Source organism: Guyanagaster necrorhizus, assembly GCF_019112545.1.
Source record: "Guyanagaster necrorhizus MCA 3950 unplaced genomic scaffold BT62scaffold_7, whole genome shotgun sequence".
NCBI classification, from domain to species: domain Eukaryota; kingdom Fungi; phylum Basidiomycota; class Agaricomycetes; order Agaricales; family Physalacriaceae; genus Guyanagaster; species Guyanagaster necrorhizus.
The window spans coordinates 792,259-812,568 of record NW_025064886.1 but is presented as its reverse complement, the minus strand read 5'-3'; the positions used below and the strand labels follow the sequence as shown (position 1 = coordinate 812,568).

Sequence of the window (20,310 nt, the reverse complement as noted above, 5' to 3'; positions counted from 1 at the left end):
TGCAGTTAAACGAAGTGATATTTGTTGTCAGCCCGCCGTTACATGTGTCGGTGTTAAATATGGCTGGATACGCCAACATCTTATATATCATATAGAGGTCAAATATACAAATCATCAGTACGGCGTTAATGTAAATCTAATAGAATGTTGCAAACCAATAAAATACCACATAGGATGTCGTAATCATGAATCAAACTAAACCCCTTGGACGTGAATAGTCGCAGAATGGTCCTTCTCATCCTTCTTATCCGCCAAACTATCGTCCTTGCTAGTGAAAGTGGGTTGAATATCCTTTCTCTCGATGAGCGGAGGGAAGAGGAAGCTGAAGGTGAGGTAAAACACAGATGCAACTACCACTCCCACAGGCCAGACGACGGAGCTGCCCGCGTCATTAGTCGGCAATTATTGATATGAATCAAATCGAACTCACAAGAGATACGTAGCGCCGACAGGAACATTTAGGTGGGAGTTGACCTTGCGGGCAAATCCGGGAAGGTTTGGGATGAGTGCAAGAGTAAATGCCACTATTGCACGCCAATTGAACCCGGAGGTGTACCTACGTATACAATTGGGAACAGTGCAGCGAGATGAAAAGACGACAACTTACCAGTATTGGCCACGGCCGTGACGGTAGAGTGCGGGGATTTCGAAATTCTGATGCCGAAGGATGAACTACGAATATAGGTCAGGCAAAAACACATTTCCTGAGGTTATAAACCCACGTAGTCAGACAACAAGATTCCGGAAATGGGGGCTAAGAATATGCTGTATCCACCAAGGAAAGAAGTGAACGACGCGGCAGAATTTTGGACAATCCACTGTACAATAAGTGGTTATCGCGAAGTCACTTGACATAACAAGAAGTGAACATACAGGGCAGGCAGCCACACCAAGAATCGCACAAATGTATTGACCGCGACGAATGTTAATGTACTCGGGAAATAAGATTGCCAAGTCATTGCCGACGGCAGTGGAGCTTTTGATAAATGTGTTCAATATGATGTCCCTGTGATAGACGTGCAACTGACTTTGCCGAGATGTTCGTCGCAATGACGGCCAGAGACCAGCAGAAAGCAGCAAAAAATTGTGCGGCACGGCTACTCCAAAGGTCACAAACTTGTAGAGGATTCCATGTAGTAACACCGTAAATGACTTCAACGGCAGATGTTACCACAACTCCGAGAATGCTTTAAGTATAACATGAGAACGGACATCTTGACAAATGATAATAGGGAAGCTCACGCGCAAAGCGTAACTGGGATGGACAACGAGAGGATATTGGTCCATACAACGGTGCGCCTACTTTTGGCGTATCGTGTGAAATCCTAACACTCAACTAAGCCTTCAGAAGAGCAAAAATTGCAGTGGCCATACACATATATTGAGAGCCAGTGTAGCTTTTGGAGCAATGGCTGAAGTCATCGCCGAAAAGAACAAGACCGCAGCAGGAGTCGTTGTAGTTTTGGTTCCTTGGCTGAATACGGGACCGAATCCGTGAGCGCGGCCGACGGCCCAACCGACTATCATTATCAGAATGAGGGTGGAGCGAAAGGGATGAAAAGAGCTTACACAATGTGAAGCCGAAGATAGGCATGATAATGACCTTGACCATGAAGAGATAACGGAGCTTGGAGATGTGGATCCATAAAAGAGGCAGCTGAATTATATAGAAGATACTAGACCCCCATCAATGGAGTGGTTTGGTCAAACAGGTGGAAAAGGGCGCCTACAAGAAACATAATAGCTGTGAGGACGTGACATGAGCACTGGTGGGCAGATGGTTTGGGAAGGATTTGAACGAAGGCCAGATTGCGCCTAACATGACCTGGACGCATTGTCCACCTGAACAAAAAATGAACAGTCGTTGAGTGAATGAATGGAGAATACAGACCTTGATATGTTTGAGTGCCAAACCATACGATTGCTGCGACTGCACGGCAAGTGACAGCGATAGCTGTTCCTCTATAAGCCAAGCATTAATCGTAGTTGCATATAGGGGAGTAACAGTCGCACCTAATCCCAAAAGAGGCTCTTGAGAACACCGGAAAATTGATACCGTACGTGGCGCCTATCCATCCATTACATGCGCATGCAATAGCTGGAAAGAAGTTGAGTGTCGTGTCGTAATATCCGACCGGTACACTTACAGACCAAAACATGCCCCAGGAAGACTGCGCCAATTGTTGAGCCTGGCGATAAACCGCTTGCGACAGCCGTTGAAGCTACCTGATACTGGCTGCAGATAATGAGAATGGGACTGGAAAAGAAAGTAATCGTGCACAAGACCTGATGCCTGCGAGTCTAGTCAGGAAAATGTGTATACAACGAAAAGCGACAACACGTACCAAACGCCTCAGCAATCCAGTATCCGGCCAAATGAAACGCGTCCCATTTCCTCGGTCCTTCAGGTAATGGAGGTACCGGGAGAAGGTCTGGCTGACACTTGATGACTTCCGCGTCGTCTGCATCGTGGTAGTCGACCTCCTCAGCCCGAATGCGAATCTTATCGAGGAAATGACTGAATTGCATAGCGGCCAAATACTGGGAAGAGCGGGGTGGTGAAGGATACTGTTCGCGCTTTTTTTCAAGGCCATCGGTGTCGATGCAGAGGCGGGTGTTTTACGCCGCGGCAAATGGGGTTGCAATGTAAAAATCCATTTCCTCCTTGGGAACGGCCCCTCACAGGCAATCTGAGATTCTGCCCTAGTTGATCACTCCTTCGCCGCGGCCAACGTACCTTCTTGCCCACATTCGGCCGTCTAAGTCATAAAACCATGAGATTGTCCCTCACCTTGTGCAGGAACCATGTCTCCCTCAGCAAACGGTATCAACGGCACTTCCAACGGCGCTTTCCACCAGTCTCTTGACGGTCTCGAAGAGAACCCTCTCCGACGGACCTGGCGTGGAAACAAACAGGGTAAGCTTCAGCTCTATTTCCTCCTTATTTCTGTTTTCGAATAACCGTTAGGAACAATTGAGCTGGGTACTGTCCCTACGTTTGACAATCCTTATGAAGAACGTGAATGGATCAAGGTGAGAGAACCAGCAAAATTTCTAACTCTAGAGGGAAACTAACATGTATTCAGGAGCATATGGCTGCCGCCTTCCGTTACTGGGGAAAGATAGGTTTCGCTGAGGGAGTTTCTGGTCACATAACTGTTCGTGATCCAGTCCTTCCCGACCACTACTGGTTAGTTTTCCACGTGTTGCTCAACTCGATGACTTACAGTGTGAGAAGGATGAACCCCTTTGCCGAACACTTCTCGACCATGACCGTGAGTGCTTTGTAAACATATCAAAAACCTATCTTACGCTGTGCTCTTCCTAGAAATCTATGTTGTGTCTCGTTGGTCCTGACGGTTATGTTACTAAGCATGGTGCACAGCTGCCCATTAACACGGCCGGATTCTACATTCGTGAGTGATCTAAATGTTTTTCCGACTTTACTGACCACGCTGTCATCTACAGACAGCGCTATTCACAAGGCCCGTCCCGACGTGAAGGCAGCCGCTCACTGTCACTCCGTCAACGCCAAAGCCTGGGCCGCATTCGGCCGCCCCATCGAAACACTGACCCAAGACTCATGCTTGTTTTATGACAACCACTGTGTGTACGAGAACTTTGGCGGCATCGTTCTTGCCCAGGAAGAGGGCGAAAACATCGCCAAGGCTATGGGTCCCAAGTTTAAGACTTGTATCTTGCAAAATCATGGACTTTTAACTCGTTGAGTTCATTCCGCCATTACTGTCCGCTGCATATTTTACTTACCATTCCTCAGTCGGAAACACCGTTGATGAAGCCGTCTATTTGTTCGCTGCCCTCGACCGGCAATGCAAAGTCCAGCTTATGGCTGAGGCTGCCGCTGCCAACGGGCTAAAAAAGACCATCATCTCAAAGGAGGACGCCGAATTCACTGCAAGGACCATCCAGTGGTGGGAGAACACTTACGTCAACGTATGTTTTCCAGGCCGTCGAATCTGTGCTCTATAGCTAACTTGGGGGTTCGAAGTTCCAACCTGAATATAAGCTTCTTTTGCAGGAGACCAATGGAGCATTCTTGCTGTGAGAAGTTTAATATCGCTCTGACATTGTATATTATGTATGTGTCACACATTATGAAAGTTCGGTAGCATCAATGGATTTATAATGATATTCTCTGTTCCGTTTTATTTTTCAGCACTTAGGAATCGAATTACAGGGAAAGAAGATACCTAGACCCTAAGAAAAAAGCTGAAAGCTGTTTAAACTCATTCTTAAGTACTCCAATTCGAACACCGGAGGACTCACTTCTGTTCTGGGGTACCCCGCTTGTAGATGCCTATTTTTACTTCTCAGGCATCATGGGGGCGATCTGCAGTCGATCCACTAATAATGGATATGAATTGGTAAATCTCGAGGGGTTGTTGGCCACCGCCCAAGTCATGGACACGACAATGATGCAACATATTAACTTACTGGGTAGTGTCACCGTCGCGAAGTGTCACCTTCATGTGATTTGACACCTGGTCGTTACCGTGGGTCTCTTTGTAATCTACTACTACTAGGTTTTCGTTCTTCCGTTCGATGGTGGCACTAGCAAATATCTCCCTCTCAGTTCGCCCATGGATTGCAGTTGGAAAAGTTCAGGCGCAGAGCCTGCTTCTTTCTTCGGCAAATCCTTCAGCTGGAAGATGTCGACAGGGATGAAACATGCCGGGAAAGTATCAGGTGTGCTCCTGAAGACTAGCCTGTGTCCGAGGTCCCAAGACTCTGTGATATATCTTAGATTGTACAATCAGTCGCTAGGATGAAACGATACTACAGGCAGTAAGCAAGACAAGCTAGAATTTGCTTGACGGGATAGCCATCCGGGACCACCTTTCTGGGATCATCGCCGACTATATAGACGTTAAGAATTGGAGACCCTAGTAGGGTCCGGGTGCTCCGAAGCGACATGATCTTGGATTTGTATTGAATTACGAATTGCGATCCAAGAATCTAGACACGATTTCCTGGCCTGAACATTTATGACATATCTCACTCCCTTGTCAACCGGTGCTCTTGGCATCATTTGATTCTAAGCATCTACTCATATATCCTAAAAATTCCGGAGATCTAGTTTACAAAACTGTTATGCACCAAACGAGGAAGTGTCTCTTGATGGCCGGCATATCTGGGTGTTTGACTTCATGCAAGAAAGCGTCAACGCGAACGGTGCCCTTGGGGAATATTTCACCATCCCATAACAATCGCCAACTTTCAGGTGAGTGGCAGAACATGCTGCGACGTTCGGTATTGGGGACCTCAGTACGGACACCTTTCTCGTGCCGACCGCCGTGTGATCCAAAAATCATTGACCCGGGCTCAGATGACAGTAGTGCCGCCATAATCTTTGCGATTTCGAACTGCCCTTCTTCATCAAACAGATGGAAAAATGCCGAAGCATGAATGGCGGAGATGTGCCCTCGCAGCTCCGCTAGAGATTGCACTTGGGAAAGCTCCGGAACAGGGGCAGGAACGTCTTCCCTCAATAGACCTTTCAACTGAAAGATATCTGCAGGGATGAAGCGAGCTGGGAATGTCTCGGCTGTGCTCTTGAAGAGCCTATGTCCGAGTTCCCAGAACTCTGTGCCATATATTCAGATTGTGCAGGACAAATTATAGGGTAGAAAGTTCATACCAGGATGCAAATCGGAGGCCACGACTTGCTCTACGGGATAGCCATCTACAACGGCCTTTCTGGGGTCATTTCCGACTATACCGACGTTAGAGATTCAAGGGGCAGACATAGATAGAAGATTTACGAACAGCAGCATCCAATGTCGGCATAGATAGCCCCCTTGCGATCTTTTCCAAGATTTAAGAACTGTTGATAGTACGGCAATCTCGAAATCTTCAACCTAGGTGTTGGAATCAGACAAGGCTGACACGGCAGATTGAAAAACCGCTGACTTGGTAAAGCCGAAACGGCGTATACACGAATAAGGGTACACCTGGACCGTCTTGTGTTATGACATTACCCACGGAGGATGAGCGTATTTACCTCGTACGCCTCCTCGTGGATAGTAAAGATATGGCTCTTGAGCGTAGTGTCGTCTTCTATTCTAGTTTGAGCTTTAAAGAAGGCAATTTCGTCTTCTGTCAGTGTGTAGAACTTGGGGTCCAAATGGACAGCGACACGGTCACCACCCCGGCTCATTGTTTGAAAGAGAGGCGGTAAGAAGGAGTCGTAGTACAAGGGGTTCTTATAGACTCCTCTTCAATGACTCTTACTAATTTGCGGGTTCAATTGTGCCTCTCAGAAAATAAAAATAGAGGACCGCAGTAGGAGCAGTCCATATTTAGACAACACTTTGATGTTTTGCGTATCTGTAAGTTCCTCAGCTCCTACGCAGCACGCCACCGGCAGGCTTTTCGAAACACAACCCTCTCCGAAGAACCTGCTATTTTTGTTTCATCTTGCATCCCTGATGGTAGGAGCAGCAGAACGTAAATTTGTACTCGGTGCAAAAAAAAAAAATAGGCACGTCGCTTTGAACCGACTTTCAGGCTTTACTAAACACATCTACAACACAAAAAATGGATAGTCTTGCATCATAAATTCTCAATACTCAAATGACCTCTGGCGGTTCTACTACTCCTGCTCGTTCGACAATAATACCATAATGCTCGGGTCGTCGATGTTTTGCGAACGCAAAGGTGCGGTTTTTACCTTGTCTGCGACGACGGTTGTAAGCTCACCTTCAGAAACAGAGAGGTCCATTACGCACTGGCAAGCATCCAAGTCTATATCAGCTACGATCAGTTCATCGCCATCTGTTTTGTTTTCGGCGACGATATGGCCTTCGGGATCCACGATCATACTACCACTTATCAGCTCAAACTTGCCGTCGTCCAAGCCACATCTCGCAGCAGTGATACAGAACGCTGTAGTAATGAGCGATGTCATCCTTCAAACGAAACACGGGAAAACTTACTAGCATTCGTATATGCATTGCTTTGACAGACGAGTTTGTGGTGGAACTGTTCTTGGCGTCAGAGGGAGCGCAAAGGAACGGAAAAGCTGAAGACGAACTAAGGCATCGTCACGAGCATAGTTGCGGTCCATGTTAGGATCAGCACCCCAGAGCTCTGGGGCCCACGCCACCGTATTCTATCAAGACGAATGAGAACATAGCAGCAGATGATCATACCGTTGGGGCTTTACATATCCGATGCACATTATCTCCACACCTTGCAAGCCATAACATCGCCAGCCTTCCGCCCATCTCCGGTCGTTGCATATCAGCATCCCGATGATTGGGCTCCTCAATTCATGGTGAAGAGCGGGAGCACGGAAAGCCTGGAACCCGAGGTTGCCCGGTTTGAAGTACCTCTTCTCAAGTTGATTGGTCGTATCAGGATGGTCGTTGAAGGGTTCTAATGAACAAAGTGAGTTCGCCGTATCATACTCGTAAATTTACTGACCAAAACTTCCTGGCAGATGGATCTTGCGGTACTTGGATACAACCCTGTCGCCAGAGACATAGCTAGCGGTGTTGTATGGCGTACCCTCAGGAGTCTTTTCTCCGTATCCGATGACGACGTCAATCCCCAGTTCCTTTACTTTATCGAAGAAGGGCTTCACGTTAGTGGAGTTGACGATGCCAGTCTCGGCGTCCTCAATCTCAAAGTAGGAGTCAAGTTCCTTCTCATCGGTAATGAGGTATCGAGGGAAGAACGTTGTAAAGGTTGTTTCTGGGAACACAACTAGCTTGACGGATTTCGCAGCCGCTTCTTCCAGAAGGCGGATCAAGCGAGCGATGACCTGCTGTCTAGGCGTTCCGCGGTCGACTCTACCGACTTGGGCTGCTGCAACACGCAGAGGTCGAGGCATTGTGTGGATAATGAGCATATTTGCAGGTCCGCTTTTCCATGGTTCTTTGAGAGAAATTTCGCTCGGTTAGCCGGCGGCGATTTAATCGCCACCCCTTTCTTACATTGTCACGTGGCTTCGCCGAGGCTTGGAGAACTATTCAAGGTCTACTTCCCCACTGCCAGCCCATTGCTGATTCAAGGAAACCAGGAATCACCATGTTTGCCTTCAACTTTGCCGGAATAACCAGAACATGATAAATTTTCAGTAATCTTCGGACTGGGCCCTACCGAGATCCGCGGAATAACGATCGGGACGAACTTGGAGTAGGAGCCCATGCATATCCCCTCGTCTTCCATATACCTGTACGATATCTTCCAGGCTTCTTTCTCACAGGCGTGCATAGAAGAGCAGTGGGACTTGTTTGTTGTGAATTCAAATATGTTCTCCTTACTAGAGGTCCAATACGAGTCCGACTGTCGTCGAAGACTTCTTGTTTACGGCTTTTGGGAAGAGGTGACTGAGTGCAGTGTATTCGTTGTGTTCAGGTGTTGTATGATCGCGCTCAAAGAAGTTGTTAAGATGTGAGGAACTGTAAGATGGTTTTCCTTCTTTCGAATCTTGTTCTCCTAGGCGCCCTGTACATCGTTGCCAATTCTTGCTAATTTACTCGAAGCATTATCTCAAGCGCCCAGTCTATTTACCGTGGTGCTTTTGATGTTTGTCCAAGCTACGAGACCGTGTCTTGAATGTTCGACGCCGATCCCGGATTGCTGAAAAACATCGTGAGCCGATCGGATTCGCTCTAGGAATTATTGAGTTACCTTGAATCCTCCAAAGGGCTGTCAAAGTCAGACCTTCAGTTTTGGGAAAAATCAGAGGCAAGTTATTCGCACCTGGTTCCAATGGAATTGCTGAGATTCATTGATCCAGACTGGGGCGCAGGCGCGTTGTAATTAATGACCGCGTCAGATGTGGTCAGAACCACCCACCTGTTCCAGCCTCAAGTCGCTCCGCAATTCTCTGAGCATGCTCTATATTCTTGCTCCATACAGATGCAGCTAGGCCATAAACCCCGTGATCTATATCGGTGTTTTGAGTTAGAATCTTGGTGTGAGGTATACAATGGTATACTTACTCATTCGTCTGATGACATCGTCTTCGTCGCGCCACTTCAACAGAGGGATAATGGGCCCAAATTCTACGTAGGGATGTCCAAATCGTGAACATCGAGAGAAATATGTAGACATACGCTCTTCTTGAACAATCCTTGAATGTTCGGGTGGATTATCGACAATGCTGACCGGCAAGAAAAAGCCTTTTCTCTCGGAAGGCAACAAGTTCCCGCCGCACGCGAACTTGTATCCTTGGGCATGGCACTCCTCAATCAAAGAGCTGGATTGAGTATAAGTCAAGCGCCAAATGTGACATCAAATTATATTACCTTAGTCTCCGATATTGCTCTTTGTTTTGCACTGGGCCCATCCCTACTTCCGGATCGAGACAATCTCCAATCCTGACGGTCTTCGTATACTCGACCAGCGCGTCTCTTACGGCGTCATAAATGTCCTCATGGATGTAAATCCGTTTCAGCGCAACACAGATCTGTCCAGAGTTAAAAAATGTTCCCCAAAAGAGCATTCTAAAAAGGTGTAAGCACATCTAACTTGGACGGTTTTATATGAACGAACGGTGCAATCTCTTTGGGGTCCACATCCTTCAGTACCACCGCAGGATCATTACCACCAAGTTCCAGTGTGAGGCTCTTCAGAGAAGCAGCTGCTGTGCGCATCACAGATTGGCCGGCAGGAATTGAGCCCGTCAAAGAGATTCGAGCAATATCAGGATGTTCTGCAATCCAAGGCCCCCTAGCAATATGATCTCAAGATCAGAGCAGAGTCTTTCATAGAAACAGTCAACCTGAGAACTTACAGACTGTCATCACCGGATAGCACCGAGAGAACCCCAGGTGGAAGGATTCTTTGCGCTAACTCAACGAATTTCATGGCTGAAAGCGGTGCGAAAGGAGAAGGTTTAACAATGACGCAGTTTCCGGTAACGAGAGCAGGTGCAAGTTTCCAATTTAGCAGAGAGAGTGGAAAGCTGTATTCTTAGTGAGTTTCATCTCCATGATGAACAATGGACGAGACGTACTTCCAAGGGGTTATCGCAGCACACTGTAATGTCAGACGCGACGAGTAAGATAACAGTTACGACCAATGAAATGATAAACCATACCACGCCATATGGGACGTATCGAATCGTCACAGTCCGCTGGGGTGTGTCCAAGATGGTCTCAGGTGGGAGAGATTGAGTCGCCACCCCATGAAACCACTCCACGCAACTTCCAACTTCGATGGCCCTACAAAAGCCGACAAATTAGATACCCAACATACGGGGAAAAGCGTGAATGGAGTGTACTCACGCCAAAGTTCGGGACTTTCCAACTTCCTTGATAAGAAGTTCGGTGAAGTCGTCACAATTGTCCTTGATTAAGTCACCCAGTTGAGTGACCAGGTTTTGCCGCTCTCCGATGTTCAGCGCAGCCCAAGCAGGAAATGCGAGTGATGCGGCCTTCACGGCGTCGTTCAGCTGGCTCCGGGTAGCGATTGGGACCGAGGCTAGAATTTCCTCATTAGCTGGGTTCACTACGCCTTGTGTGTCTCGAGAGTAGACTTTTATTCCGTTGACGATGTGTCCACTATTTCGCCATGAGATATTGATATGAAGATTGAGCAAAGCCACAGGTACTTACAAGTCTGTGCTGAAAGAAAAGTCGCGAGAAGCCATGATACTAGGGTCACGGAGACTTTCGAGGGGTGGTTCCAGGGACAGTTTCTACTTATACTATGTTAGATAGATGCCTGCAGCGGATTCTGATGTCGATGCATGGTACACGGGAAGCACATCAGATTCATGCCGTAGAAGGCTGAAGTAAATTTGGCGTGGATGAAAATGGTCCCGGGAGTTATATCAGAATTGATCGATGTCAATGTTGATTCCCGTACGTCGATGTGGGCACTGCCGCCTCAAAGTTGGCAGGCCGAATCATCTCATCTCATCTCATCATTACCTGGCATGGTACCTTTGTTGGATAACACGCGCACCGTGAGATCAGGACGTTTTCCTAGTGAGTTAGGAAAGAACAATTCATGTTTGCTTGGGAGGCAAACGAATACAGAATACTATGAAATACAGCTACTTAAATACCTTTCTGTATCTTCCAGTACTTTTCCTTTCTTAGTAAACATTTACTTAGCAAACCGCTAATTGGACATTGCGACCACAGGGCCATCCGTCGCAGGTAGCTGTACTACCCAATCCTCACTACCCTCCAGTGAACCCCCCCAGCAGCTCATGACTGAGAAACCCATGACTTCTGACAAATGTAGGCTGCAGTGGCATAGTACATTCTGCTGAGTATACTTATTTCTTGACTGAAATCCTTCTTTTTTACTTTACATACATTTCTACTCATTTACAGCTTCAACCAAAAATCACAGGTGCACCACATGGGTCACTGCTAGTCAAGAACAAAGACATACAGATTTTTATATCTAAAAAGAGGTCTAGATGTACAATTGGTAGTCGTGGACCAGGTTCATCAGAAGCCTGCATAGTTCAACAACATTCCAGCCCAGATGATATATCCCAAACTTCCGTTTGCCTTGGAAAATACATGAGTTCGCTCCGAGTCAATCAGAAAATGGATACATACTTTGAATTTCTCCCCGCAATCTCGAGGATCATCAGGCGACCAAGTTGTGAATTGCCAGAGGAAATGCAGAGCAGCCCCGCCACATGAGACGACGAAGAACGCGGGACTTTGACTATTACAAATACCAAAGTACGTGAGATTCCCAACAAACACGCCGGCAAAACACACGAGGATTGGCCGAACCCAAGTGCCGAAAAGAAGGGATGTCGACTTCACGCCAACCTTTGCATCATCAATTTTGTCTTGACAGCCGTAGATTGTATCATAGACAATGGTCCAGCTACGCCGATGAAGAACATCAGGATAGATAGATAGAAATGTTGGTGACCTTACCACACAGTGCCCAAGAAGAAGATGAGTAGGTCATTCTTTAGTGGACCGTTGGGGCGGACGGTGATCCATGCAACCCATGCACCCCAATTCATAGCCAGGCCTTGAATAAAACCATGAGTCGGTATGTAATCATGAGATTTCAGCTGCCGATAAATACCAAGCCATGCCTGTGGCCACCAAGTCCATCTCTTCATTAAAGGATACAGTGCATGTAATGGGAATACGCCAATTATCCCATACACAGCCCTATATCTGTGCGTTAGCGACACCTACAAGATATCGCATGCACGGTACTCACGCAGTCAAATTCGTGTAACTAAGCAGGCTCAAAGAGGCCAAAGTCAGAAGCAGAAGAAGGATAGTAGCCCCAAAAACGGATATCTTTCCAACGACAAGAGGTCGGTTCTTTGTACGTTCTGAAATTAGCGGTTAAACAAATCGGGGGCCTCGTCGTGAGTCTGGTTTACTAACCAACTTGTCTATCGAAGTCAATATCGCAGATATCATTCAGCACGCAAGCAGCGCTGTGAAGGAGAGTACTTCCTAGCGCGAAGGCTATAATACCCTTGATGAATGGAATGACTGGCAGCTGTACCGTAGATGCTGCAACAGTAAAAGCCCAGGCTACATGGACGAAGGTCATCGTGAGTCCAAAAAAGAGGTCCAGCTCAAGCTGGAACACTCACCGCAAGGCCAGAATACTACGATACTTCCCAGTGGAAATTTATGTAGTCTGGTGAGTTCGAAATAGTATCGCGCTGCTGACTCGGGAGTCGAGACAAGAGGCAGTGATGCGTTCTTTGAAGATTCAGCAGACATGATTGTGTCGAATATTAGAAGTAACACTTCAGAGTACACTATATAATGTTCCTGTGCCAATTATCCACTGGTACTTAACCGTTGCGGAATTACCTGTGGAACACCGAATCTCTGATGATCACCGAAAGAGAAGACGTGTGTCATACAGCTGGAGACATGATATACGGGAACTGGTATCCCACAAGGAACAATATAGATAGATACACAGCCCGAAATCCATGCAAGTCTTCGTGAAACTGCAACTTTTTGACGAGCCGGTGGCATCATAGATAAATTGCTCGTGGAGTTGAAATCCAAGGAAACAGAATGGCGGGTGCCGAGATGATAACAAGAATAGCTTCCAGTGATGCAAATGAAACTCGGCAGTGGGTTTGAGCCTATAGCTAGAGTATCCAGTACACAGCCAGTGGTGCGCAAGAACGTCTGATGTGATCCCAGTGCCAGTTAAGCGCATCTAGTTGCTTGGATGGACGTAAACAGCTGATCCTCAATCAGGAACCAGTAGTAGCAAGATGAGGACCAGCAGGTGTTGGGTGATATCGAGAGAGTGGGATTAGGTCATCGATCACCTCGGTTCCCAAGTTCAATGCGCTCTGCCTCCGCGCACGCTGGACCTCTCGGTCAGGTACCATAGAGAGAAACAGCCCTTTGAAACATTTATTTTCTTTTCGCATCAATCAGCCAGAGCCTCGATTCGCGATTCTCAATTGTACTGCTAAGTGCTATACTTAGAAGTCCGCCTCCTGGCATCAACTCTACTACGCCGGCTTCGCGATGATCTGGGGAAGATAATTACCGATGCTATCACCTGGATGCACACGTTCCACAGCCCAACCAGCCTCATTCAATAACCCCACAATATGGGCCAATGTTCGGTCCTGGCCGTTGAAATGCACGTACATCGAAAGGTCGGTGAAATACGGGGAAGCGTTGGCGGCGCCCATGTTGGCAAGCAGTGGTGCTGGCGGAGCAGGAGAATTTGCACCAGGTATATCAACCTCCACAGCCGAGCACGAGTGAGGAATAATGCAGTCAATGAGGACCAATTTAGTAGTAGCTGTAGAAGCATCCCGCAATCGCCGAAGGATCCGAGTTACGTATTTGTCCGACCAGTCATGGGTAATCTGCTTGAGAAGAAAGACGCTGGCATCTAGCTGGCGTTGAACTTGGAAAAAGTCGTGCTCTAGCATTTCAATTAGTGAGCTGTGAACAAGAGGCGACTGCTAGCCGGACATGCCTATATATTGGATCCTCCCGGACACAAGCGCATGAGGTAACACTTGCTCGCAATGCTGTATACATGCTAAATTTGAGACAGTTTTATAAAGGGTACTCTCTGCCGGACTGACCTTCTTCCCTTGTGCAACCACCGAAGGCCTGTCTTGGATTATACATCGGATATGGGGATGCGCTTTTACCAGGGTGATAGAGGAAACACCAATCCCACCCCCTACATCAATGACTATGCTATCGTCGGGGAGATAACCCCAATCAAAGCCTAGCGTGATAAATTCTAAGTTCACGATAGATGAGGTCAAACTATAGCATGTACCTTTGAGGATGGAATCCTGTGGCTGCATGCGACTGACGCCATCCATGGCTACTCCGAATCGCTGCAGCCGCAGCTGATTTGAAGGCTTCTCGAGCCAATTCCACACTCCGACATCGCACCCAAACGCTTGCATCATGGGTGAACGCTCTGGAGAATCCTCGAACGCCGTCTCGGGATTAGTGAGGTGTTCGGTGATGCATCCGGCTCCTTTATAATCTTCGTCTGTACTATATGACAAGTTAAAGATACGATTCAGAGCCTAGGCGTACTGAAGATCGTACCAATGTCCAATCAAGGCTGCAATTCCGTTGGTTCCGTCATACTTTTCAAGGGGTCTTTACATGCTGGTAGTTAGCGTTACATGTACGGTGAACGAGAAGACCGCGCACCTGTCTAAAAGTTCCGCGACCGGTTTACCAGTGTCACAGATGGATGAGAGACGGTTATTAGCGTATACGTCGGGTGAAATTTCTTTGAAGATGTGATAAGTGGCCAAGAAACGCATGATTCTTGCTGTAAATAGTATCGATGAGGGTAGAAATTATTATGCTAAAGTGACACCTTACAGAGCTTCATGTGGTCAACGTTGCTTTGAGCAGCAATTTTGGTTACATGCAAGCCCTAGTGAAAGGCCATGCTCAATGAGCAGACGAAAGCATCAACATAAGGGAGGCCGCAACCTTAGGACCAGCTTCGCGCAGAATTTCGACAGCGTTTGTTTCTATCGCAGCTCTCAACGAAGCAGACAAATAATACTGGAGGCACAGTCAGACTGAGAGCAAGGCAACTAAAATCAACCGCTACGCTGCATCCTGCGTTGAAAACGTGCATTTGAGGCTGCTGCACCACAGCAATTAACTGATAAGCCGCCGCCGTTATGAGAATAGAAGCCTCTTGTACAGCCGGCGTCAGACGAATAGATTCGCTGTCTGGCGTGTAAGGCTCATCGAGAACAGGAAAGTCAACGCCAGAACGCTGGCATTCCTTTTCGATTCTTTCGATAGATCCTTGGAGAACATGGAGTAAAGCGCGCAGATGAGAAGCCATACTTGGGGAAGAATATCAACACGGCAGTGGGTTGTATCCCGGGGATCTTCCTGCTTGCATTATCCATGGATCTCGGCGCTACAAAAGCAGTGCATTCAATCCCACAGTGGTGCCTTGAAGCAGCCAGATGACAGGTAGCACGTAGCAGTGATGATCAAATGGCGGAATCTCGCCATTAGACAGTCGCCTGATGTAGCTAAGATGGCTCCTTGTGCTCGACAAGAATACCCAGGCCTCTGATGGTCACCGGGAACAAGTAGGGGACTTGATCCCATTATATTCGAGTTTCATAAATGGACGTTTGGGAAATTTGAGCTGGTCCTCGGAGGACCGTCCAATCATTCTCATTCGCTACTACAGTAGTCTTGCTGTCACTGCTATGGCCGTCTTCGATCTAATGTGAGCCTTGCTTGCTTGCTTTCTGGTCCTTGGCTGATTTATGTTCTTAGCCTCGGTCCCATTCTCATGGGGACTATGATGAATGTTTTGCTTATGGGTGTCATGATTGTGCAATGCTACGTCTACTTTGAGTAAGTGGAGTCCTTTTTTTTGGTCTCCGTTGTCTATATTGACTGCGTAACAGACGGTACAAGGGGTATGTCAGTCTCGAATCCTTTCCGACGTACATAATTAAACCGTATTCTCGAAAGAGATAAGCCATGGATTAAGGCTACTGTAAACTTCTCATTCAGAGGCACACATGTCCGGCACTGATCTCTCTGACAATAGGTGGGGTTCCTGCTTCTGTTGGATGCGCTGAGCTCTTCGTTTGGGATGGCCATGACGTATAATTATCTCGTCACGAACTTCGGTGAGTCAACGCATCCAAGCGACAGTTCTGCCCTCCAAGCTGATTTGCCTATAGGAAACGTTAACGCCATCCAAGTGACTAACACAGGTATGGCAGCATCATAGATGCAAGATTTAATACTGATAAACCTTTTGTAGGGATTGACCCATGTAAGCAACTATGTTTGCATCCCATGTCGTATTTACTGAACTGTGTGTCTCAAAGACCCTCTGTTGACGGTGCGTTTTTCAACTACATTCATACTTACCCCTGTTCTCACCCCTACTTTTACATGTAGGGCATCACTGCACTTGTCGTTCAAAGCTTTTTCGCTTGGAGGATCCAGGTTTTGACGAAAAGCAAATTACTTGCGGCTATCATCGCTGCTCTCTCCATCGTTCAGATGCGCAAGTACATACTTTTTCTGTCTGATTCAACGATTAAAATCGCTCTCTGTCAGTTGCCAGTCTCGGAACAATGATCGGCGGCTTGATCGTCAAGGAATTCGTGAAGCTTAAGCAAATCAAACAGATATCTCTCATTTGGCTCTTTGGGTCTGTGGTCACAGATGCAATTATTACTCTCTCCCTTGTGCAATTCCTGGTGAGCAGGACTTCCTGATCCCGACATTTCCAACGCGAAGATCAGTGGCTAATTCATCTTGGTCTTAACAGAGAAACAAAAAGACCGGGTTCCCTTCTACAGACCATTTGACGTCCAAGATTATTCGATGTGAGCATCAATACTCTTTTTGTAGGTTTTGCCTCTCCTTCAGAATCTCATGCACCATTTTTCAGCGACAGTTCAAACCGGCCTTCTCACGACAACTGTCGCGTTGGGTGTTGTGATTGCCTATCTCGTGTCTGTAAGTACATGGCCAAACTTAGCAGCGGCTTCGGCTCTAATTTTTATATCTACCACTTAACGTTCTAGGACTCGACTATGTTTGTATTTGGCATTCAATTACATATATTCTGCTAATAACTCGTTCTATAGGCATCTTGCCTTCGGACTTCCATTATCAAAACTGTACACTAACACCCTTCTATCGTCCCTTAACGCTCGTGGTGTTTGGAATCCAGAGGGATATACGATAGCGTCTCACACGACGCTCCATCTACCTTCAGGCCCCCAGCAATATGTGAGTATCAGTCTCCCGTGCTCCAATCCATCGAAATCTAAATTTAAGTGCCCAGAACGAGTTTGGTAGCAACCCTTGCGATAGCATCACCGTTAATGTCTCCAAATCATCTCACATTCATACGGATTTAGGTTCTGTATGTCAGCCTTTTCAATTATCAACGCTTGGCAGTTGATGATACTTTTGCGTTAAAGAATGAAAACCACGAGATGAAGACTTACGAAGAGCCTTCGAAGCATTCGAGCATCGTCTAGATTTTTGAGTCGTTCTATCCACGACTGTACAAAGCACAAAATGTGGCAGAGAGGGTTGTAGATTGGAATATGTATTCAGTGACCGGAATTATTTATGTGATGCAATTATCTGTATCTGAAGTAACCAAGATCAAAACAGCCTCTGTTCAGCCTCGTTCTCTTGTTCAATTTCGGCCTTCTGTGACGAGAATCCTGTATATCAGGTAGGTATTTAGCATTGCACGGTAAAGTATCTGATGATTGAGGCTGATGGTACAAATCAGTCGTCCAAGAGTTCAAGTTCGTTTTTCTGAGTATGCGCCACGTGAGATACAAATTTATACTGAAAGTCGAGTCATAACGCGCAAGGGCCAGAAATTCCGTGGCCACCAACGATTTTTCAAGATTCAATGCTAAGTAACATACTCATAAGCAAATGCGGGACACGATTGGAGTTTTCATTAGTGAAAAGATTCAAGCTCTTCTGCCAGCTTTAATCGAGGTGTTATCTGACATGCAAACGGTGCTGGTCGTCTTCAAAAAGAAGATTTAGAGAGTGCGACTGGGGTCATGTTGTAGGAAACGTACGTGACCAGGCCCGAAAGATATTCACCCTTCACCTCTACTACTCCGCCACTGGCATCGCGTTGTTTGTCAAGTTCGAACGCTGCAACGATGCGAACCATAATCATCCACAGAAGGCTATCGGAAAAATGCCTTCCTGGACATATCCTGTACGAAATCATTGGCTGAATTACCACGGAAAGGGGGAATGAAATTACCTCCGCCCGAAACCGAACGAAGCCTCTCGAGGATTCAAAGGCATGGGGTCATCGGAAGGAGGCATGAAGCGCTCAGGGCGGAACTCGAAGGGCTCGGGATACTCTTTTTCGTCATGAAGTATGGCCCTGGAAACCCCACCAATTAGCTTTCATTCTATTGACAGACACACCAACATCACCATTGATTGACGAGGACGGTTGCTCCCGCAGGAATTTGGTAGCCGTTGAGGTCAGTGTTTTCTGAAACACGGTGAGGCACCTAGTAGCAAAGGTCATGCACAGAAATAATCCTACTTCCATATATATGCTCACCCCAAGTGGAACAGCGGGATTCCATCGTAGGACTTCCGACAGTACGCATTCGAAGAAAGGAAGGGACGAGCGATCAGAAAACTCGGGAAGCCTATCTCCACCGACTACCGAGTCAATTTCTGCTTGAGCTCGCTTTTGAGCGTTTGGGTAGAGAACCATTCTATACCGACATCAGCAGACACTGGAGCAAAAATCAATAGGATAATTACGCTAGTATGAATGTGTCGAGAGCAGACAGAGACTAAGAGTCCAGTCAGTGAATAGAATTTCGATGTGCGAGGAATCATACTGTGTCTCCGCCACCTTCAAGTCCCAAGTGACAGTCAACATATATCTAAAACAAGCCGCACGTATCTCACCAACAAATAAAACACCAGCTGCTCCCATTATCAATTCTGGGTCTGTGATGTGTGCTGTGGTAAGGAGTTGCTGTCTAATGAGTGTTTCGGTCACCGAAGGTGTGGCAACACCATTTTCCTACAAAGCTTCAGCCACCTTCACCGTCCAATCTATGAAAAGAAACTAACGTAGGCCTTCTTCGTGTTCTCGAAAGGTATCTCAATCATCTCTCTTGCCTGTCGACGCCATAATCTGGCCTGTTTTTGAAAGCCTGCCCCAGGGACCCATGCCGGGACATAACGTACTATATTGGTAGGCACATGGAGTGAATACTGGAGCATAAGATGAATTCAACGCACGGAAAGGTAAAAAGTCGACATAGAATTTTCCGACATTACCGGCCTCGACAAGACCGTCGATTGCAGCGTCAGCCTTCGATACGTATTGATCACGGAGAACACCTTCTTGTTCGCCGTAGAGGATGGACATCATCATCCCACCGCTATGACTGCGTGGCAAAGAAGTCTGTGTGATTTTCTTTATATTGAAGGAAGAAGTTGAACCCACTGCTTTATGTGAGCTTGAAAGTTCGATGGGTCTTCAAGAAGGCTCTTTAAAAGTTCCCTCGATCCTTTCTCTACTATAGGCAAATACGCGCTAAGGGACTGGGGTTGTAAACATTGTTGGACCGTTCGGCGATACTTGCGAAACCGGTGTCCTGTGCTCATGAATTGCACTGCCCAATCCCATCCCATCCTACAAATCCACGCGTCATGAATGCAACGACGACACTTGGGTAATAATGATCCTTACAGGTCTGATATCATTACAAAACGCGGTCTGTCTGATGAAATTGCGCTTTGACGGTCAAGGAGGTTTCGTGCGGTTTCTAGAGAGCTCAGTATAATCAGAGACTGGCCAAAAACGTTCAGGCGTATTATGTCGCCTAAGTAATGAACCTTAGTAAATTTGGAATAGATATGGTGGAAATACGCGGACCATGAATTTTTGCCCACTTGTCGTATGTCAACCATTCATGAGACGATGGCATGACGGTTACATTTCCAAGTATAGGCAACGAAGGTGGACCAGGGGGAAGGGGTAGACTTGAAGACCTCCTGACTCTAAGAAGACGGCTAATGAAAATAATGAGAAGTCCTGCAAAGATGGTGCAGGACAAAGATGGAAGCATTTGGAAACTTTATGCGGCAAAATCGGGTTAGCGTTATAACCTGCAAGCGCGTATTCATACTCGGAAGGTTTCCTCCGGATTCGGTAAGCACCAAATCATCATTTGCGCCATAAGGCGTGGGCTTTGCTGTGATGGTCTATAACCAGCTGTCCATGCACGAAAGAATGCGAAACTCGAACTTGACAGGCAGAGATATGTTTCGATGATTCTGGTTGCAA

At 46.9% G+C, this 20,310-nt stretch overlaps 9 protein-coding genes across 9 annotated transcripts; 2 read left to right on the top strand and 7 right to left on the bottom strand.

The window, feature by feature from the left end:
• Window positions 1–26: 26 nt before the first annotated feature.
• BT62DRAFT_946167 (NCS1 nucleoside transporter family) lies at window positions 27–2,639 on the bottom strand. Its single transcript, XM_043187971.1, has 14 exons — window positions 2,342–2,639; window positions 2,148–2,239; window positions 2,014–2,098; window positions 1,892–1,962; window positions 1,731–1,842; window positions 1,570–1,676; window positions 1,375–1,520; window positions 1,243–1,325; window positions 1,029–1,187; window positions 874–976; window positions 723–818; window positions 608–672; window positions 431–556; window positions 27–379 (listed from the first exon to the last, which is right to left on the bottom strand). The coding sequence occupies exons 1-14, from the start codon at window positions 2,527–2,529 to the stop codon at window positions 196–198; spliced, it is 1,617 nt and encodes a 538-aa protein (XP_043042115.1). The 5' UTR covers window positions 2,530–2,639; the 3' UTR covers window positions 27–195.
• Window positions 2,640–2,805: 166 nt separating this feature from the next.
• On the top strand, window positions 2,806–4,066 carry BT62DRAFT_889355 (arad-like aldolase/epimerase; the record flags this gene model as incomplete). Its single annotated transcript, XM_043182990.1, has 8 exons — window positions 2,806–2,917; window positions 2,969–3,033; window positions 3,087–3,190; window positions 3,239–3,275; window positions 3,329–3,416; window positions 3,469–3,723; window positions 3,779–3,948; window positions 4,010–4,066. 8 exons carry the CDS (start codon window positions 2,806–2,808, stop codon window positions 4,064–4,066), a joined length of 888 nt encoding a protein of 295 aa, XP_043042114.1.
• Window positions 4,067–5,027: 961 nt separating this feature from the next.
• BT62DRAFT_929702 (uncharacterized protein) lies at window positions 5,028–6,243 on the bottom strand. Its single transcript, XM_043185780.1, has 5 exons — window positions 6,023–6,243; window positions 5,932–5,972; window positions 5,788–5,879; window positions 5,660–5,734; window positions 5,028–5,605 (listed from the first exon to the last, which is right to left on the bottom strand). Exons 1-5 carry the CDS (start codon window positions 6,176–6,178, stop codon window positions 5,100–5,102), a joined length of 870 nt encoding a protein of 289 aa, XP_043042113.1. The 5' UTR covers window positions 6,179–6,243; the 3' UTR covers window positions 5,028–5,099.
• Window positions 6,244–6,590: 347 nt separating this feature from the next.
• Window positions 6,591–7,855, bottom strand: BT62DRAFT_1003329 (carbon-nitrogen hydrolase; the record flags this gene model as incomplete). The annotated part of the gene is made up of 6 exons (XM_043176932.1): window positions 6,591–6,696; window positions 6,750–6,906; window positions 6,957–7,002; window positions 7,055–7,132; window positions 7,187–7,398; window positions 7,447–7,855. The coding sequence occupies 6 exons, from the start codon at window positions 7,853–7,855 to the stop codon at window positions 6,591–6,593; spliced, it is 1,008 nt and encodes a 335-aa protein (XP_043042112.1).
• Window positions 7,856–8,469: 614 nt separating this feature from the next.
• Window positions 8,470–10,624, bottom strand: BT62DRAFT_1056659 (aldehyde dehydrogenase family protein; the record flags this gene model as incomplete). Its single annotated transcript, XM_043178574.1, has 13 exons — window positions 8,470–8,607; window positions 8,659–8,676; window positions 8,731–8,768; window positions 8,827–8,916; window positions 8,973–9,035; window positions 9,087–9,229; window positions 9,279–9,476; window positions 9,526–9,702; window positions 9,767–9,937; window positions 9,989–10,011; window positions 10,073–10,196; window positions 10,260–10,535; window positions 10,590–10,624. The coding sequence occupies 13 exons, from the start codon at window positions 10,622–10,624 to the stop codon at window positions 8,518–8,520; spliced, it is 1,446 nt and encodes a 481-aa protein (XP_043042111.1). The 3' UTR covers window positions 8,470–8,517.
• An 814-nt stretch (window positions 10,625–11,438) lies between these two features.
• BT62DRAFT_979571 (UbiA prenyltransferase) lies at window positions 11,439–12,704 on the bottom strand (the record flags this gene model as incomplete). The annotated part of the gene is made up of 7 exons (XM_043189451.1): window positions 11,439–11,501; window positions 11,553–11,832; window positions 11,886–11,985; window positions 12,043–12,131; window positions 12,184–12,301; window positions 12,357–12,509; window positions 12,572–12,704. The coding sequence occupies 7 exons, from the start codon at window positions 12,702–12,704 to the stop codon at window positions 11,439–11,441; spliced, it is 936 nt and encodes a 311-aa protein (XP_043042110.1).
• Window positions 12,705–13,462: 758 nt separating this feature from the next.
• BT62DRAFT_979570 (S-adenosyl-L-methionine-dependent methyltransferase) lies at window positions 13,463–15,303 on the bottom strand (the record flags this gene model as incomplete). Its single annotated transcript, XM_043189450.1, has 9 exons — window positions 13,463–13,907; window positions 13,938–13,996; window positions 14,054–14,202; window positions 14,257–14,483; window positions 14,538–14,591; window positions 14,646–14,769; window positions 14,823–14,877; window positions 14,937–15,011; window positions 15,061–15,303. 9 exons carry the CDS (start codon window positions 15,301–15,303, stop codon window positions 13,463–13,465), a joined length of 1,431 nt encoding a protein of 476 aa, XP_043042109.1.
• A 186-nt stretch (window positions 15,304–15,489) lies between these two features.
• BT62DRAFT_992631 (uncharacterized protein) lies at window positions 15,490–17,488 on the top strand (the record flags this gene model as incomplete). Its single annotated transcript, XM_043190352.1, has 15 exons — window positions 15,490–15,702; window positions 15,753–15,833; window positions 15,887–15,898; window positions 15,954–15,978; window positions 16,033–16,114; window positions 16,169–16,201; window positions 16,252–16,263; window positions 16,319–16,332; window positions 16,392–16,504; window positions 16,561–16,696; window positions 16,768–16,825; window positions 16,891–16,958; window positions 17,027–17,037; window positions 17,090–17,234; window positions 17,366–17,488. Exons 1-15 carry the CDS (start codon window positions 15,683–15,685, stop codon window positions 17,486–17,488), a joined length of 933 nt encoding a protein of 310 aa, XP_043042108.1. The 5' UTR covers window positions 15,490–15,682.
• Window positions 17,489–17,670: 182 nt separating this feature from the next.
• BT62DRAFT_929698 (cytochrome P450) lies at window positions 17,671–20,193 on the bottom strand. The gene is made up of 13 exons (XM_043185779.1): window positions 19,900–20,193; window positions 19,714–19,846; window positions 19,468–19,656; window positions 19,260–19,408; window positions 19,089–19,204; window positions 18,921–19,038; window positions 18,851–18,864; window positions 18,771–18,802; window positions 18,562–18,721; window positions 18,429–18,508; window positions 18,250–18,375; window positions 18,056–18,199; window positions 17,671–18,001 (listed from the first exon to the last, which is right to left on the bottom strand). The coding sequence occupies exons 1-13, from the start codon at window positions 20,090–20,092 to the stop codon at window positions 17,929–17,931; spliced, it is 1,527 nt and encodes a 508-aa protein (XP_043042107.1). The 5' UTR covers window positions 20,093–20,193; the 3' UTR covers window positions 17,671–17,928.
• Window positions 20,194–20,310: the final 117 nt, after the last annotated feature.

Bases quoted from the DNA above. Each gene is read 5' to 3' on its own strand.
- BT62DRAFT_946167 (XM_043187971.1), bottom strand. From the start codon at position 2,529: ATGCAATTCAGTCATTTCCTCGATAAGATTCGCATTCGGGCTGAGGAG. The intron at 1,521-1,569 runs GTAAGCTCTTTT...TGATAATGATAG, and splicing joins TATCTTCGGCTTCACATTGT to TCGGTTGGGCCGTCGGCCGC. The intron at 557-607 runs GTAAGTTGTCGT...TTGTATACGTAG, and splicing joins CACGGCCGTGGCCAATACTG to GTACACCTCCGGGTTCAATT.
- BT62DRAFT_929702 (XM_043185780.1), bottom strand. From the start codon at position 6,178: ATGAGCCGGGGTGGTGACCGTGTCGCTGTCCATTTGGACCCCAAGTTC. The intron at 5,880-5,931 runs GTCAGCGGTTTT...TCCAACACCTAG, and splicing joins CGCCGTTTCGGCTTTACCAA to GTTGAAGATTTCGAGATTGC. The intron at 5,606-5,659 runs GTATGAACTTTC...TATATGGCACAG, and splicing joins GGCCTCCGATTTGCATCCTG to AGTTCTGGGAACTCGGACAT.
- BT62DRAFT_929698 (XM_043185779.1), bottom strand. From the start codon at position 20,092: ATGCTTCCATCTTTGTCCTGCACCATCTTTGCAGGACTTCTCATTATT. The intron at 19,847-19,899 runs GTCCGCGTATTT...TTCATTACTTAG, and splicing joins CAAGTGGGCAAAAATTCATG to GCGACATAATACGCCTGAAC. The intron at 18,509-18,561 runs GTGAGCATATAT...CTTTGCTACTAG, and splicing joins ATCCCGCTGTTCCACTTGGG to GTGCCTCACCGTGTTTCAGA.